A 19122-nucleotide genomic window follows, 5' to 3' on the forward strand; every position below is an offset into this window, starting at 1 on the left:
ACATAGAGCTTTGTTGCCAAGTTACCGCTTAAAAACTTAGAGCAAGCTCTCATCCTCAGACGAGGGCAGCCTCTGCCATAGCCAGATGTTGTCGGCAAGGCTTAAAAATCAATGAAGACCGGGGCGGGTCTAAGAAAAAGTGCAGATGCTTAAAAGAAGGTAAGGCGACAGTGCCCCCCAACTTTTTCAACGAACTGACACAAATCAGAATGTCGTTAAATGAAGAGAAAGATGAAAGGCATTCAAATCAACCTGTGATGCCCAGAAAAATTCAAGATGAGTTAGTTAATGTAATCCAGACGTCTTTAAACAATATAGCTGCACAAGTAAGTAACCTAAATAAATATGCTGAAGACCTTTTTGGGAAACTATCTAAAGATGTTGATGGGGTCTCTTGCAGACTTACAGCTTTACAAGAACACATAATCCAGTTAACTGATAATAATAACATTAAGGATCCAAACACAGAATTGTCATTGAAAACTACAGAATCAAGAAAGACATTTGAAAGTACAACTACTCAAACACAGCAGGTACACTCCTTCAAGCCGTTACCTGTTAAAATGTATGAGAAACGAGATGCTTGTGTACAGACATCACCTCTCAATATTCCTACTCTTTGTTATCAAGATGATACAGAAGGATTGAAGATTTATCCTGATACTTCGCATTGCTTTGAACTTTGTAAAGAAAATATTATAGCTAAGAGTAAAGAACAAAAGGGGGGAAAGCTCAAGCAAAAGAAGAAACACCTAGATCATCCCAACGAACCAGAAAGCATGCCTCAAAGTCAACTGATTGAAGATGAAATTTCAGTAAAGTACATCCAAGCTGCTTGTGAAGAGGTCTCTCATTCATATGTGAATCAACCAACTGCAAGTACCTCATTTTCCATTTACGCATTTAATGAAATTGGTAAGCATCTAACAAGAGCTGTAGGAAAAGTGTTATCCAGCCCTCTACATCTGCCAGTGAATGGAACCAGAGACCTAAAAAATTCACTTACCCACGTCAGTTATGGAACAGGAAGGGGAAAAGAGTTTCAACCTCAACCTAAAGTTCGTCCTAAAACAGTGGTGTTTGTGAGCCCCACAGCACCATCTTCACCACCTCCATTACCACCTGATTGGTTAGCTCTAACAAGAGCCTCAAAGATGGAAAATACTTCCTCAATTATACATTTCCCATCTCAGCTTCCATCACCTGTTTTTAGAGCTCCAGTGGCAGCATCACCTCTTGATTGCCTGCAGACTACTCCTGAGGCAGCTTTTCCAATCATTCCTCCTAAAACAGACTTTTCTCCTCCAGTACCTGAGCCTTTCCAATATTACCAACTGACAACAGATAATACACTCCCGCTAGATGAAGATCAGAGAATGTCTCCACCTCTATCTCCTTTTCCAGTAACCTCACGTAGAATTGAAACAGAAGACACAGATATACTTACAGAAGACACAGTTACAGTTAGAGAAGACACAGTTACAGTGGTCACAGTTACAGATCTAGTGGACTGTGCTTCAGTTACACAGTCACCAACATCTTTAGTTTTTCCATCTACCAGGTCTTCTTTTGCTCAATCATCAAGACCTTCAGTTGCAAAATCACAGAGACCTTTAGTTTCATCAACACCAAGATCTTCACTTTCACCACCAAGATATCTGATTCCACCACGAACAAGATCTTCAATTGCACCATTACCGAGATCTTCAACTCCACAAACATCACGAAGTTCAGTTCCACTATTATCTGCATGTCCACAAGCATCAAGATCTTCAGTTCCATCACCAAAATTTTCATTTACCCAGTCACCAAGAAGTTCAGTTGCTACATTGTCAAGACATTTAGATGCACAATCATGAAGATTTTCAGTTGCTCCATCAGTAAGTTCTTCAGCAGCACAATCAGCAAGGCATTTGATACCGCCACATACAAGATGTTCAAGTTTGAAGTCAACAAGATCTTTTAGACTACAGTCATTGCTTTCTTTTGTACAATCACCACCATCTTGCATTTTAAGCCCTCAGGCTCCAACAGTGTCCCAATCTTCACCAGCTCCAGTTAGCCTTGATTTAAAACTATCTTCAGCAACTTCACCAATATTCAGTAAAGCAAGGAGTACCCTGATGGAAGCAATTAGAAAAGGTGTTCATTACGCAAAACTAAGGATCAGGTGTAGTGAAATACAAAATGTAGAACTCTAGAAATGAAGTTTCATTCTGACCTGTCATAAACCTAGGGGAAACATTTCTGGTAAATCAGAGAATAAGGCTGATTGGATGAACGAAAATTAAAAATAAATCCCAGGAAGTTAATAGCTGTATATTGTCTTATTCTTTGCAAATTAAGTCATTACTAATAATTTGCAATTTTCTTTAGAATTAACTACTAACTTCCTATTTTTTCCAAGAGAACTGTTATCACATACTCCACACTAGATATTTTACAGTTTTTTTAAGAGCATAAATTATTCAACTAAACCTACACTTCTAAGTATTAAGAGCAGACAACTTTTAAAGTATATTTTAAAGACAATTAATATTGAAATTCTGTGAGTATCAAGTCACCTTATTCCATTTTAGGTAACACTTAATGCAAGCATTGAAATTCCTGCCTCGATCACATGAGTACTCAGAAAGAGTACATAATATGTAGCTTTAACTATAACTCAAGAAAAAGGAAGTATACAGTCTTTATTTTTTAATTAATTTTATTTGACAAAAGTTGCATGTGTATCATGTACAACATGATGTATTGAAATATGTACACATTGTGAAATGGCTACTTTTAGTTAACATGTGCATTACCTCACACACTTATCATTTCTTTTAGTGAAGATGCTTAAAATCTACTCTCTTAGCAATTTTCAAAAATACAATACATTGTTATTAACTATAGTGACCATGTTGTACAATAGATCTCTTGAACTTTTTTCTCCCATCTAACTAAAATTTTGTATCCTTTGACCAACATCTTACTAACATCCATCCCCAGCCCCTGATAACCACCATTCTAATCTCTGCTTTTATGAGTTTTACATTTTTAGATTCCACATATTAATGATATCATGCAGTATTTGTCTTTCTGTGCCTGACTTATTTCACTTAAAGTTATCCAGGTTCATCAAAGTTGCTGCAAATGGCAAGATTTCCTTCTTACTTAAGGCTGAATAATGTTAGTTATACACATATACTATGAATATATATACATGCACTATATGTGTGTATATACACACCCCACAATTTCTATATCCATTCATTCGTTGACAAACACTTAGGATGTTTCCATATGTTGGCTAGTGTAATGCTACAATAAACATGGGAATGCAGAAATCACTTAGAGATAGTGATTGCATTTATTTTGGACATATACTGAGAGGTGGGATTGCTGGATCATATGGTAGTTCTGTTTTTAATTTTTAGAGGAACCCCCATATTGTTTTCCATAATGGCTGTACCAATTTACATTTTCATCAGCAAGGTACAAGGGTTCCCTTTTCTCCAGCAAGGGTTCTTTTTGTCCACATCCTTCCCAACACTTATTACATATTGACCTTTTTTAATAGCTATATATCCTGACACGTGTGAGGTGATATCTCATTGTGGTTGAGATTTGCATTTCTTGATGGTTAATGATGTTGAGCCCTTTTTTTCTCATATACCTGTTGGCCATTGCTATGTTTTTTTTTTTTTTTTTTCGGAAAAATTTCTATTTGGGTCATTTGTCCTTATTTTTATTTTTAGTTATTTTTTGCAGTATGAAATTTATCTTAATTTTAATACAAACACTAACAAACACTAGTCCTACATATTGTTTATAGATAAATATAAAGATAAGGAGGTCGGAAGGGCACATTAAATTGATGGCAATGATACCCCTAGAGAGATAATAGGAGGGAGAGAACAGGCATTTATCCCCTTTTAAATCAAGTATTTATTTATTTATTTACTTATTTATTTATTTTGCTGTTTGTTTGTTTTTCATATTAAACACTTGAGGGAATATCGGCCTTGTAAATATTTTCTCCCACCTGTTAACATTTTACTATGAAAAATTTAACGTACATACAATAAACCCAGCTACAGCAATCAACAACTCATGGCCAATTTACCTTATTTGTACCCCCACACACTTTATGCCATCCCCCTGGATTATTTTGAGTAAATCCCAGTACCATAGCCTTCATCTCTACATATTTCAGTATGTTTCTCTAAAAGATAAAACTTTTTTGTAAAAGACATAACTACAGTATTTAAAAAAAATTTTTTTTAATCTATAATAATTCCAAATGTCCGCCCCTGCCTGGGTCCAAGACGGCAGGGTGAGGGGGCCATGTGCAGCAGCATGGTTCTGCTAGCTGGCTTCCACCAGTGTGCTCACCTGTGTGGTGCTGGTTCAGGATGCTGGGACAGGGCCTGGAGCTCCCCCCTGCCTGGATCCAAGGCGGAGGGGAGAGGGGGCTGCATGGAGCCGCACGGTTCCTCTGGGTTGCTGGCACTGGCAGGCTCACCCGCATGGTCTTTAGTATTTTTTGATGTGTCTGTTAGCCATTTGTAACCCTTCCTTTGAGAAAAATCTATTCAGGTCCTTTACACATTTTATTTGGTTATTTGTTTTATTACTATGTTGTTTAAGTTCCCTGTGTATTCTGGATATTAATTCTTTATGAGATGCATAGTCTGCAAATATTTTCTCTCTGTCTGTAGGCTGACTTTATGCTCTATTGTTTCTTTTCCTGTGCAGAAGCTTTGTAGTTTGATATAATACCACTTTTTTATGTTTGCTGCTGTTGTGTGTGCTTTAGGAGTCATATTTATAAAGTCATTGCCCAGTCCTGATTCCTGAACTGTTTCCCCTGTGTTTTCTTATAGGGGTCCCATAGTTTCAGGTCTTGTATTTAAGTCTTTAATCCATTTTGAGTTTATTTTGGTAGATGGTGAGAGGAACACTCTACCTTATCCTTCTACATATGGATGTCCAGTTTTCCCACCACCATTTATTGAACATGCAGTCTTTTCCCAAATGTATGTTCTTCATGCCTCAGTCAAAGGTCACTCAGCTATAGGTATGTTAGTTGATTTCTAAGGTTCTCTATTCTGTTCCATTGGTATGAGGGTCTGTTTTTATGCCAGAACCATGCTCTTTTGATTACTATAGCTTTGTAGTTTAATTTGAAGTCAGGTAGTATAATTACCCTGGCTTTATTTAATATGTCTATTTATTTATTTATTTATTTATTTATTTATTTATTTATTTATTTATTTATTTATTTATTTATCTATCTATCTCTCTCTTTCTCTCTTTCTCTTTCCTTCCTTCCTTCCTTCCTTCCTTCCTTCCTTCTTTCCTTCCTTCTTTCCTTTCTTCTTTCTTTTTCTCCAGACTGCTTTGGCTATTGAGGGTCTTTTTTGTTCCATATGAATGTTAGAATTGTTTTTTCCATTTCTGTGATGAATGTCATTGGCATTTTGATGGTGATTTCATTGAATCTGTAGATCACTTTGGGTAGTAAAGATATTCTCACAATGTTAATTCTTCCAATCCAAGAGCATGAAATGTATTTCCATCTTTTCTGTCCTCTTTAATTTCTTTCAACAGTGATTTGTAACTCCTGTTGTATAGATCTTTCATGTCCCTGGTTAAACTGATTCCTAGGTACTTTATATTTTGTGTTACTATTGTAAATGGGCTAGCTCTCTTAATTTCTTTTTCTGCTAGTTTGTTGTTAGAGTATGAAAATGATTCTGATTTTTGTGTGTTTATTTTGTAAACTGCAACTTTATGAAATCATTTTTGTAGAGATTTTAGGTTGTTCTATATACTGGATCATGTCATCTGAAAACAGGGACAATTCAACTTTATCTTTTTCAATCTAGATGCTCTTTATTTCTTTGTCTTGCCTGATTTCTCTGGCTAGTACTTCCATTCCTATGTTAAGTAGGAGGGGTGAGAGTTGGCATCCTTGTCTCATTCCCATTCTCAAGGCAAAAGCTTCAGCTTTTCTCCATTCAGAATGATATTGGCAGAGGGTTTGTCATATATGGCTTATACTGTGTTGAGATACTTTACTTGTACACCTAATTTACTGAGAGTCTTTATCAGGCAGCAATGTTGAATTTTGTCTAATGCTTTTTCTGCATCTATTGAGATAATCATATGGTTTTTGTCCTTGATTTTGTTCATGTGTTATATCACATCTATTAATTTGTATATATTGAACCATCATTGCATCCCTGTGATGAATCCCACTTGGTCATGGTGTATAATTTTTTCGATGTGTTCCTGTGCTGTGTTTGCTAATATTTCATTGATGATTTTTGTATCTATGTTCATCAAAGATATTAACCTGAGGTTTTCATTTGTTGTTGTATCTTTGTCTGGTTTTGGTATCAGGGTGATAGTGGTCTCATAGAACAGTTTCAGAATGGTTTGAAGAGAATTGGTAATTTTTTGGAATAGTTTGAAGAGAATTGGTATTAATTTCTCTTTGAATGTTTGATAGAATTCAGCAGTAAAGTCATCTGGTTCTGGGCTTTTCTCTGATGGAAGACTGCTGATTTCTGATTCAATCTTATTGCTTGCTGTTTTTCTGTTCAGGTTTTCTGTTTCCTCTGGGTTCAGTCTTGATAGTTTGCATGTGTCCAAAAATTTATCCATTTTCCCCAGGTTTTCAAATTTGTTTGTATATAATTGCTTATAATAGTCTCTAATGATTCTTAGTATTTCTGTGGTATTCATTGTTATGTCTCATTTTTCATTTCTATTTTTTTATTTGAGTCTTCTCTCTTTTTTTTCTTTTTTTTTTTTCAGTTAGTCTGGCTAATAGTTTGTCTATTCTGTTTAACTTCTCAAAAAACCAACTTTTTTTTCATTGATCTTTTATACTGTTTGGGGGCTTTCTATTTCATTCAGTTCTGCTCTGATCTTAATAATTTCTTTCCTTCTACTACATTTGGGATTGAATTATTCTTTTTTTTTTTAATTCTCTAAGGTGTAGAATTAGGTTGTTCATTTGAAATCTTTCTATCATTTTGATGTAAGCATTTACTGCAATAAATTCCCTCAGACTACTTTTGTGGCATCTCACAGGTTTTGGTATGATGTTTCATTATTTTCATCAGTTTTGAGAACCTTTTTGATTTCTTGTTTTAATTTCTTCTTGAACCCATATGTTGTTCAGGAGCAAGTTGTTTAATTTCCAAGTGTTTGTATAGTTTCCAGAGTTTCACTTGTTATTGATTTCTAGTTTTAACCCATCTTGGTCTGAAAAGGTACTTGAAATGATTTCAATTTCTTAAAAATTCGTTGAGACTTGATTTGTGACATCACATACGGTCTATCCTGGAGAATGTTTCATGTGCTGATAAGAAGAATGTATATTCTGTAGTTGTTTGATGAAATATTCTATAGATGTCTGCCAAGTCCAATTGGTTTGAAGTGTGGCTTAAATCCTGAGTTTCTCTTTTGATTTGTTGCCTAGATAATCTGTCCATCATTAAGAGAGGGGTGTTCAGGGCCCCTATATTATCATATTGTGGTCTGTCTCTTTCTTAAATCTAACAGTGTTTGCCTTATATGTTTGGGTGCTCTGATGTTGGGTTCATATATATTTATGACTTTTATGTCTTCTTGCTGGACAGAGCCCTTTATGCTTGTTTAATGGCCTTCATTTTATGCTTTTTGGTTTAAAGTCTATTTAACTGAAGCTACTCTTCATAGCTACTCCTGCCCATTTTTGATTTCCATTGGCATGGTATATCTTTTTCCACCCTTCACTCTTAGTCTGTGTGTCTTTACAGTTGAGGTAAATCTCTTGAAAACAGCATGTTGTTGGTGAAGCTTTTTAATCCAATCATTCTGTATATTTTGAGTGTGGAATTTAATCCATTTACATTTAGTGTTGTTACCTAAAGGTATTGTCTTATTTCTAGCAACTTATCAATTTTCATTTGGATGCTTTAAATGTCATTTGTTTTCTTTCTTCCCCTTTTATTATTTGTCCTTATTGCTTTTTGGTTTTTGAGGTGGTAAGATACAGTTTCTTTCTTTTTCTCACTTGCATTTTTGTTCTACCAGTGTGTTTTGTTCTTACCTGTGTATTCATGGAAGTGATTATCATTTTTTGGATTCCAGATGTTGGACTCCCTTGGGAATTTCCTATAGGTCTGGTTGCACAGTGGGGAATTCTCATAGTTTTGGTTTGTCTGGGAAATGTACTATTTCTTCTCCATTTCTCAATGGCAGCTTTACTGGATATAGTATTCTTGGCTGGCAGGTTTTCTATTTTAGTATTTTGAATATATGATCCCATTCTCTTCTGGCTTTTAGGGGTCCTGCTGAGAAGTCTGCTGTTAGTCTGATGGGGTCTCCTTTACAGGTGACTTGATGCTGTCCTCTTGCTGTTTTTAGGATTCTCTCCTTGTCTTTGTGGACAGTTTGACTACAATGTGTCTTGGAGAGGACCTTTTTGGATTGAATCTGTTTGGGAATATTTGAGGTTCTCGAATATGAAGGTCCATGTCTTTCCCTATACCTGGGAAATTTTCTGCTGTTATTTCATTGAATATGTTCTCAGTGCCTTTTCCTTTCTCCTCCTCTTCAGGAATACCCATGATTTGGATGGTTGTGTGCTTAAGATTATCTGCTATCTCTCTTAGATTTTCTTCATTTTTAAAATTCTTTTTTCTTTTTTCTTGTCTGCCTGAGTTATTTTGAAGAGATTGTCTTAAAGATCAGAAGTTCTTTCTTCTGCTTGCTCTAGCCTGCTGCTTAAGCTCTTGGTTGTGTTTTTTGTTTCATTGAATGAATCCTTCAGTTCCATGAGTTCTGCTACATACTTTTAAAGGTATTAATCTCTTTGTAGATTTCCTCCTTCATATCATGGATAGTTTTGTTCAGTTCATTGTGTCATCTAACTGCTTCTTCTTGTACCTCATTGAGTTTCCTTAAGATTTTTACCTGGAATTCCTTTTTAGTCATTTCAAATATTTCCTGATCTATGGAGTTTGGCTTTTGAGAGTTATTTTATTCTTTTGGTAGACTCATATTTCCTTGATTTTTTCAAATTTTTCTCTCTTTACATTGGTGTCTAGTCATCTGGAAGAGCAATTACCTCTTTTTTCTTTTATTTTTTATTTTTTATTTTTTATTATTTTTTATTTTATTTATTTATTATTTTTTTAAAATTTTATTTTGTCGATATACATTGTGGCTGATTATTGCTCCCCATCACCAAAACCTCCCTCCCTTCTCCCTGCCCTCCTCCCCCCCAACAATGTCCTTTCTGTTTGCTTGTCGTATCAACTTCAAATAATTGTGGTTGTTATATCTTCTTCCCCCCCCCCCGGTTTGTGTGTGTGTGTGTGTGTCTGTGTGTGTGTGTGTGTGTGAATTTATATATTAATTTTTAGCTCCCACCAATAAGTGAGAACATGTGGTATTTCTCTTTCTGTGCCTGACTTCTTTCACTTAATATAATTCTCTCAAGGTCCATCCATGTTGTTGCAAATGGCAGTATTTCATTCGTTTTTATAGCTGAGTAGTATTCCATTGTGTAGATGTACCACATTTTCCATATCCACTCATCCGATGATGGGCATTTGGGCTGGTTCCAACTCTTGGCTATTGTAAAGAGTGCTGCGATGAACACTGGGGAACAGGTATACCTTCGACTTGATGATTTCCATTCCTCTGGGTATATTCCCAACAGTGGGATAGCTGGGTCGTATGGTAGATCTATCTGCAATTGTTTGAGGAACCTCCATACCATTTTCCATAGAGGCTGCACCATTTTGCAGACCCACCAACAATGTATGAGAGTTCCTTTTTCTCCGCAGCCTCGCCAGCATTTATCGTTCATAGTCTTTTGGATTTTAGCCATCCTAACTGGGGTTAGATGGTATCTCAATGTGGTTTTGATTTGCATTTCCCGGATGCTGAGTGATATTGAGCATTTTTTCATATGTCTGTTGGCCATTTGTATATCTTCCTTAGAGAAATGCCTACTTAGCTCTTTTGCCCATTTTTTAATTGGGTTGCTTGTTCTCTTCTTGTACAGTTGTTTGAGTTCCTTATATATTCTGGATATTAATCCTTTGTCAGATGTATATTTTGCAAATATTTTCTCCCACTCTGTTGGTTGTCTTTTAACTCTTTTAATTGTTTCTTTTGCTGTGCAGAATCTTTTTAGTTTGATATAATCCCATTTGTTTATTTTTCCTTTGGTTGCCCGTGCTTTTGGGGTCGTATTCATGAAGTCTGTGCCCAGTCCTATTCCCTGAAGTGTTTCTCCTATGTTTTCTTTAAGAAGTTTTATTGTTTCAGGGTGTATATTTAAATCCTTAATCCATTTTGAGTTGATTTTAGTATACGGCGAGAGGTATGGATCTAGTTTCATTCTCCTGCATATGGATATCCAGTTATCCCAGCACCATTTGCTGAAGAGGCAGTCCCTTCGCCACTGAATAGGCTTGGTGCCTTTGTCAAAGATCAGCTGACAGTAAGTGTGTGGGTTGACTTCTGGATTCTCTATTCTATTCCATTGGTCAGTGTGTCTGTTTTTATGCCAGTACCATACTGTTTTGGTTATTATAGCTTTGTAGTATAGCTTAAAGTCAGGTAGTGTTATGCCTCCAGCTTTATTTTTTTTGCTCAGCATTGCTTTGGCTATGTGTGGTCTTTTATTGTTCCATATAAATGTCTGGATAGTTTTTTCCATTTCTGAGAAAAATGTCATTGGAATTTTGATGGGGATTGCATTGAATTTGTATATCAATTTGGGTAGTATGGACATTTTCACTATGTTCATTCTTCCAATCCAAGAGCATGGGATATCTTTCCATCTTCTTGTATCCTCTCTAATTTCTCTCAGCAGTGGTTTGTAGTTCTCATTATAGAGATTTTTCACCTCCTTGGTTAACTCAATTCCTAAGTATTTTATTTTTTTGGTGGCTATTGTAAATGGGAAGGCTTTCTTGATTTCTCTTTCTGCATGTTCACTATTGGAGAAAAGAAATGCTACTGATTTTTGTGTGTTGATTTTGTATCTTGCTACTGTGCTGAAATCATTTATCAATTCCAGCAGTTTTTTTGTAGAGGTTTTAGGCTGTTCGATATATAGGATCATGTCATCTGCAAACAGGGACAGTTTGACTTCATCTTTTCCAATCTGAATGCCCTTTATTTCCTTCTCTTCTCTGATTGCTCTGGCTAGTACTTCCAACACTATGTTGAATAGGAGTGGTGAGAGTGGGCATCCTTGTCTAGTTCCTGTTCTTAAAGGAAAAGCTTTCAGCTTTTCCCCATTCAGTATGATATTGGCAGTGGGTTTGGCATATATGGCTTTAATTATGTTGAGATACTTTCCCTCTATACCTAACTTATAGAGGGTCTTTGTCATGAATGAGTGCTGAACTTTATCAAATGCTTTTTCAGCATCTATACAGATGATCATATGGTCCTTGTGTTTGAGTTTATTAATATGGTGTATCACATTTATTGATTTGCGTATGTTGAACCAACCTTGCATCCCTGGGATGAATCCCACTTGATCGTGATGAATAATTTTACGTATGTGTTGCTGTATTCTGTTTGCTAGTAATTTAGTGAGGATTTTTGCATCTATATTCATCAAGGATATTGGCCTGTAGTTTTCTTTTTTGGTTATATCTTTACCTGTTTTTGGTATCACCTTAAAGAACTAGAAAAACAAGAACAATCCAAACCTAAAGTTAGCAGACGGAAAGAAATCATTAAGATCAGAGCAGAACTGAATGAAATTGAAAACCAAAAAACAATTCAAAAGATCAACGAATCAAAAAGTTGGTTTTTTGAAAAGATAAATAAAATTGACAAACCATTAGCATGGCTAACAAAAAAAAGAAGAGAGAAGACTCAAATAACAAAAATTAGAAATGAAAAAGGCGATATTACAACTGATTCATCTGAAATACAAGGAATCATTCGAGACTACTATAAACAACTATACGCCAACAAATTTGAAAATCTGGAGGAAATGGATAAATTTCTCGACACACACAGGCTCCCAAAACTGAACCGTGAAGACGTAGAAAATTTGAACAGACCAATAACAATAAAGGAGATTGAAGCTGTTATGAGAAGGCTCCCAACAAAGAAAAGCCCAGGACCAGATGGATTCACAGCAGAATTTTACCAAACATTCAAAGAGGAATTGACACCGATTCTTTACAAACTATTCCAAAAGATTAAAACGGACGCCAATCTCCCAAACTCATTCTATGAAGCAATTGCTTCTATTACTCTCTTTCCATGGACTCTTCTGTTGGCTTTCTTTGTGTCAATTCATATGAGTGATTGTCCATCCGCCTGCACAGCTGCAGTGGCTGCTGTTGTGGTAGCAAGCCACCATCGTGGTGGTGGTGGTTTTGGCAGTTGCCTGTGTGGCAGCAGTGGTTCCAGCTGTGGTGGGCTGCTTGCACAACATGGTGGCTGTCTGGCAATGCTGGTGTTGGCAGTGACTGCAGCAGTGTTGGTTGCAGCAGCCACCTACTTGGCTGTAATGTCCATTGCAGCAGCCTTTGCAGCTACAGTGACTGCAGTGGCAGCTGGGTTAACTCATGGAGGTGGCAGCTGTGCTGGTGGTTGTAATTGCGTCTCTTGCATCTACAGTGTTCACAGTGGTAGTGGGGTTAGCTTGTGACGGTGGCAGCAGCACTAGAAGCTGCAACTGTCTCCCTCAAGTTTGCTGTGTCTGCAGTGACATTGGGGTTTCCTCATGGGGGCAGCAGTTGTGCCGGAGGCTGCAACTGCCTTCCTCCCATCTGCAGTGTTTACTGCAGAAGCAGGGTTCCCTTGTGGGGTTGCACTGGTGCTAGTAGCTGCAACAGTCTCTGACATCTCTGTGGTGTCCTCAGCAGCAGGGGGTTACCTGGTGGGGGCAGCAGTGACACCAGTGGCTGGAACTGCCTCACTCTCATCTGTGGTGTCCTTGGTGTTGTCCTAGGTGACAGCAGAGTTACCCTGTGGTGACAGCAGTAGCAGCAATGGCTGCAACTGCCTCGCTCTCATCTGCAACAGCTTTGGCAGCCACAGGGTTAATTCACGGCTGCAGCAGCAGTGGCATGGGTGGCTACACCTGCCTAGCTCATGTCCACAGCATCCTTAACAGCCCCAGGGTCAATTCACTGTGGTAGCAAAGGCACAGTGGCTGCAGCTGCCTAGCTCACTTCCACAGTGTCCTTGGCAGCCGTGGGGTTAGCTCACAGCAGTGGCAATGGCGGTGGTGGTTGTAGCCACATCTCTTGCAATTGTGGAGTTCATCATTGCCACCCACAGGATTCCTGCACTGTGGGGAGCTACTCTGCCAGAGGACTTAATATTGTTAAGATGCAAATAATCCCCAAATTGTTCTACAGGATCAATGAAGTCCCTATCGAAATCCCAGCCTGCTTTTAGTTTAACTGACAAGTGGATCCTAAATCTGACATGGAAATGCAAAGGACACAGAGTAGCTAAAACAATCTCAAAAAAGAAGGACAAAGTTTGATGAACAAAGTTTGCTTCCTGGTTTTAAAACTTACCACAAAACAGTAATCAAGACAGTGTGGAACTGGCATTAGGATAGACTTATAATCCAATGGAATAAAATTGAGAGTGTAGGTGTAAACCTTCATGTTTACAGTCAACTGATTTTTGATGAGGGTCCAAAAACAATTTAATGGGGAAAGAAAAGTCTTTTCAACTATTCATGTGGCACTGGGGCAACTTGATATCCACACTGAAGTTGGATCCCTTGCTCACATCATCCATCAAAATTAACTAAACATAGATTATAGACATAAGTGTAATAATAATTAAAACTATAAAAACCTTAGAAAAAATAGGAGTACATCTTTATCACCTTGGATTAGGCAATGATTTCTCTGATGACACCAAAAGCACAAGCGATTTTTTTAAATGATAAATTGGACATTATAAAAATTAAAAACACCATCAAGATAGTGAAAAGACAAGCTAAAAGATGGGAGTACATTTTGTAAACCATTTTGCAAACCATTTATCTAATAAGGGGCTTGTGTCTAGCATATATAAAGAACTCCTACAACTCAACAATTAAAAGATAAACCAATTTTTTAAACAAAGAATGTAAATAGACATTTCTTCAAACAAAATATACAAATGTCCAATAAGCACATGAGAGATACTAAGTATCATTAGTCATTAGGCAAATGCAAATCATAACCACAATGAAATACCACTTCATACCTACCAGGATATCCATAATCCAAAAGACAGATGATAACATGGGTTGAAAAGAATATGGAAAAATTAGAACCTTCATATATTGCTGTTGGGAATGTAAATGGTGCAGCCACATTGGAAAACAGTCTGGCAGTTATTCAAAAGGTTGAAGTTAGAGCTACCATATGATACAGAAATTCTACTTCTAGAAAAAAATGAAAATATATGTTCACATGAAACATTGTTCAAGAATGTTCATAAGAGCATCATTCATAGTAGCCAAAAAGTGGTAACAACCCAAATGCCCATTGACTGATGAATGAATAAACAAATGTGGTGTATCCATACAAAGATATATTATATTCAGTTATGCAAAGGAATGAAGTACTAATTCATGCTACAACATGGATGAAACTTGAAAACATGCTAAGTGAAAAAAAACACACTACAAAAGACCACATGTATGATTCCATTTATGTGAAATTTCAGAATAGGCACATCTAGATACAGAAAGCAACTGAGTAGTTGACTAGGGCTAGAGAGTTTGGTGGAAAACGGGAAGTGACTGCTAATGGGTACAGGCTTTCTTTTGGGGGTGACAAAGATGAACTAAAATTAGATTGTTGTAATGGTTGTGCAACTCTGAATATAGTAAATCCACTGAATTTTACACTTTAAACAGGTGGATTTTATTCTACGTGAGTTATGTCTCAATAAAGCTGATTTTTAGAAATCTTACTGGCTCAGCATTCTTTCTTCAGGTTCCCCATCTTCTTTAGACACAAGCGTTACAATTTAGTGATCCTTGGATTGTGCTGCAAAAGGTTTCTACTCTCAGAAACAAACTCCTGTTTCTTTGATGTAAGAAAGGGGCGGGGAAGGTGGGTCAGTACTGGTCTGTCCATAATCCTACTGGAGAAGAATTTTGAGTCCTATTTGCAAAACTCACATTAGGGGAGTATTCAGAGACAGGAGGGCCAAGCTTAGTGTACAATGAAGGGGAAAAAAATCTTCCCCTTCTGTCTCTGCACCTGAGAAGCTACTGTCATAGGAACGACACGATGGTGGTAGCAGTGATGTCTTCCTTCAGTGAACAGGCATTGAACAGGGTTTCCAACTTGCTATGCATTTGTGACATAGAGGGATCAGGCCACCATAAATCCAACAGAGGACTTATGAAGACTGTAGTGGAGCAGTTCACCTGCCTCTTTCCAGTACTGACACCTTGCAGTAGCAATCATAACAACAGCTAAACTAGCAGGGCAATTCAGTTGACAACAGGTTTTCTGATTTTTCTCTTTCTGAGGCAGTAATAAGCAGGTCTAAACCCTTAGCTTTGACTGATTAAGTCTTTCTGGGGGTCTCATTGCTGCCATGGAAGGAAATAAAACACTTTTTTTATAGGCATGATAAATGCTCAGGGCAATTTATTATTTAAAATACTAAAAAGAATGTGACCTCCTTTTGTAACTTTAGCTGGTGTACAAGAATATATTAGATGTACATGCTCATTTTTAAAAAAAGACTAAGGAAGCACACCAACAATGGTGTTTATACTGAGTGGTAGAACTAAGTGTTTTAGTTTTTGTTTTTGTTTTTGTTTTGCTTATATGCATTTTTAATGCTTTATAACTTAAAAAATAAAAAAAGTAAAACCACATTTATAAAAAAAACTTCCCTGAGAAATAGTTGGTGACCAAAAGATACTCCTGCTGAAATGGAGCCTCTCCAGAATATCACATGCTACCATGGAAAGGAAAATATTTTTTAAAAAAATCTTAAATAAACATCAGTGGACTAACCACCGTAAGATTGCAGAGGATTTCTCTGGTGCATGTCCCATCTGTCAAGTTCACAGTTCTGGGAATAATGTAAAGGAGAAATGTGGAAAGGAGCAAAAACCTTTAGGGTTTTCAGTTGCCCCTTTCGAGTGATATGTCCTCACAATTATGTGTCTCTTTTCTGGTTGGCTAGAATCCTTTCCTTTCCGTAAAGCAACTGATCTAACAGTAGCAAAGATGCTTCAATACCTCAGATTTCCTTCTTAAGAAGTACCTTTTTCTCTAGAAATAGAGGTACTCATTTCACTGGAACAGTAATTAAGAAACTCTATACGGTTCAGTCTGTCACTCAGAAGATTCACTGCGCCTACCACCCTCAGTTCTCAGGGATAATTGAATAAATGAATAGCAAATTAAAACTGAAAGTTGAAAAATCATCTAAGAAACTTTGTTTACTGTGGCCAAAAGCTTTGCGTTTAGCTCTCATGGTTATTAGGTTCACCCAGTAAAAACTCATACAAGGACTTTTCCTTTATGAGCTGGTCACTAAATATCCAATCTGTCTGGGGACCTCGACCCCTATCCTTAACTCTGCACTTTTACAGTCTAATATGCCGAAATATGGTAGAGGGTTAATGCAATATATCCTAGCTTATATCCAAAATGTCCAAGTAGCTTTTCCCAAAGATAAATCACAGAAACTCTTGCATGCCTGTCAACCCAGAAAACTGGTTTATTGGAAACAATAAACCTCAAACCTTATTAGGAGGAACCTTATCAGAAACAGATGGAGAAGAAACAGAGGAGACAGTTTTCCCAAGAATTTTGGACAAAGCATCAGCATGCTCAGTGTGGACAGATTCCTTCCAAGACCCTCTTATCAAAAGCCCAGAATTGTGGGAGTCATTGACTGTCATACTCTTCTTTGTCTTTTCCTTCTCCTTTTTATAGGTATCTTCTACTTCTCTGTTAAAGATTTTATTGCTAAAATGAAATTTTTAAAATTTCTTCCCCTTATCTTGTTAGTCTGGTAAATCAGAAGGATAAATAAAGCTTGACACAAACATTGATATTAAATAGGAAGATGAGATGGGATTTGTTTTCCAGGCTAAGTCCAGATGGGGCAGGATCTTAGCTAAGAGGCATTGTCCAAGGCCTTCCAATGATCCCTGTGTTAATATTTATCTCTATTGTCATTTGCTATGTTTTCTCTAGAGTTTGAATGCTTTTGTGGAGCCAGTCACTCAACAAATGACTGAAATTCAACTAAAAAACAAAAGTCACAGGAAGTCCTTATGGTAGTCATCAAAAAAGCCTCAAACTGCAATTGATACAAGAGGTGTAGCTCTAGAGAACTAAACAAACTAAGATATGGTAAAATGATAAGATTGAGTCTCTCTCATGAGTCAGCTTCTCCATTGACTGAGAAAAGGGATTCTAAGAGGCCCTAAATCCCTGAGACTTGAGAATTTTCCACCATGGCCTGTCCATGTCCTTGTCCCTGTAGCTTTCTCTCCACTACTTCTTATACATTACTAGCCCCTGTTTCTTTTCATCCCTGTTGATAAAATTCAAACTTCCCAAATGTATTAGGTTGCTAGGGCTTTCATAACAAAGTACCACAGAGTAGGAGGCTTAAACAACAGAAATTTACTTTCTCACAGTTCTGGAGGCTAGAAGTCCAAGATCAGGATGTTAGCAGGTTGGTTTTCTTCTGAGGCCTCTCCTTGTCCTGTAGACAACTGCCTTCTCACTGTGTTCTCACATGGCCTTTTCTCTGTGTGAGCACATCCATGGTGTCTCTTCCTTTTCTTATAAGAATAGTCCCATTGGATTAGGGCTCTACCCTGAAGGCCTCATTTTAACTTAAACACCTCTATAAAGACCTTATCTCCAAATACAGTTACATTCTGAGGTACTGGCTGGTGGGACTTCAACATACAAACTTTGGAGATACAGTTCAGCATATTATACCAAACAATGGCTGCTAATACTCGAGAACAATCCCTCTATTCCTGATATCATCTAGGTTAACCAAATAATGGCTGCCAATTTGTGAAAACAATCCCTTTTTACCACTTCTTAAATTAGCTATACATTGGCTGAACCCTTCTGCTAACATCTAGTTGAACATTGATTAATACCCTTTTTCTAAAGCCCCACAAAACATTCTACCCTTATTTTTTAAGTTAGAAAACCTCTTTTGAGTTTTCTTATGCCTGGAATTTTTTAATGAAGATTTTGTGAATGGTGCTGTGTTTGATTTTCTTCCACAACTCATCAGATGAGGCTTAGTAATAATCATCCTCTAAGACTCAGGAGCCCCAGTGCTGACCACTGAGCTTCTACATTGTTCATGTACTATTTTCTGTCATCGAGCATACCTGTGAATGCAGGCCCTAGTGATACCTAGTGATGCAATCATCCTCCACTCTACTGCTTTTCAGCTCTCACGTGATTGTGTTCCTACATCCAGGATTGGACTTCTTTGTTTCTTATGAAAGATGATAGATAATATACATTGAGTAATTCTTACATGCCATGACTAGTACTAAGTACCTTACATGGTCATTCTGTTGTCACAAATACCCTAAAGGAGGTACTATTGCTATTTCAATTTTATACGAGAAGAAACAGAAGCTCAAAGAGTTGAAATAATTTGTCCAATGTCACACAGGTAGTATCATTTAACCCTGTGTCTTCTGATTTGTAGTGCTGGAATTATTCTTCTATTGATAGTCTCAGACCTCTAAATATACCTCAAGATAATTAAGTTGAGGGATCCCATCCCAAATAAAACAGACTCTTTCTGTCAAGATAGCTTTATCCAATCAGCCAATACTCAATTCTTATGTGATGTGGTAAATATTAAAGTATTAGCCTTTGCATCATCCTCTCTTATTTCCTCAACACAGATTTTTCTTTTAGTCCTTACCTTCTAAGAGAAATTCTGTCCTTGCTAGCCAGTTTCCCAGAAATGATGTGACAATAGGAAGAGAGTCAGAACCATAAACATGGAAAGAAGTATGGAGAATTGTTGGCTTGCCGCAGAAAGGAAACAATAACAACAACAAAAAAGTAGTAGAAGTTATTTTTTCTCCTTCACTTTTTTTCATTTTATTTT

The 19122-nt window shown here is 37.0% G+C and overlaps 1 protein-coding gene across 1 annotated transcript; it reads left to right on the plus strand.

The window, feature by feature from the left end:
• The first annotated feature begins 209 nt into the window (after positions 1 to 209).
• On the plus strand, positions 210 to 2201 carry LOC134368118 (actin-binding protein WASF1-like). The gene is made up of 2 exons (XM_063084688.1): positions 210 to 1831; positions 2018 to 2201. Exons 1-2 carry the CDS (start codon positions 210 to 212, stop codon positions 2199 to 2201), a joined length of 1806 nt encoding a protein of 601 aa, XP_062940758.1.
• The last annotated feature ends 16921 nt before the right edge of the window (positions 2202 to 19122 follow it).

The sequence above is a fragment of the Cynocephalus volans genome, chromosome X (genome assembly GCF_027409185.1).
Source record: "Cynocephalus volans isolate mCynVol1 chromosome X, mCynVol1.pri, whole genome shotgun sequence".
In the NCBI taxonomy this organism is placed as follows: Eukaryota; Metazoa; Chordata; class Mammalia; order Dermoptera; family Cynocephalidae; genus Cynocephalus; species Cynocephalus volans.

Excerpts from the sequence above, each read along its gene's own strand:
- LOC134368118 (XM_063084688.1), top strand. The coding sequence starts at position 210 with ATGTCGTTAAATGAAGAGAAAGATGAAAGGCATTCAAATCAACCTGTG. Across the intron at positions 1,832-2,017 it reads AGAAGTTCAGTTGCTACATT|CCCTCAGGCTCCAACAGTGT; the intron begins GTCAAGACATTT and ends TTGCATTTTAAG.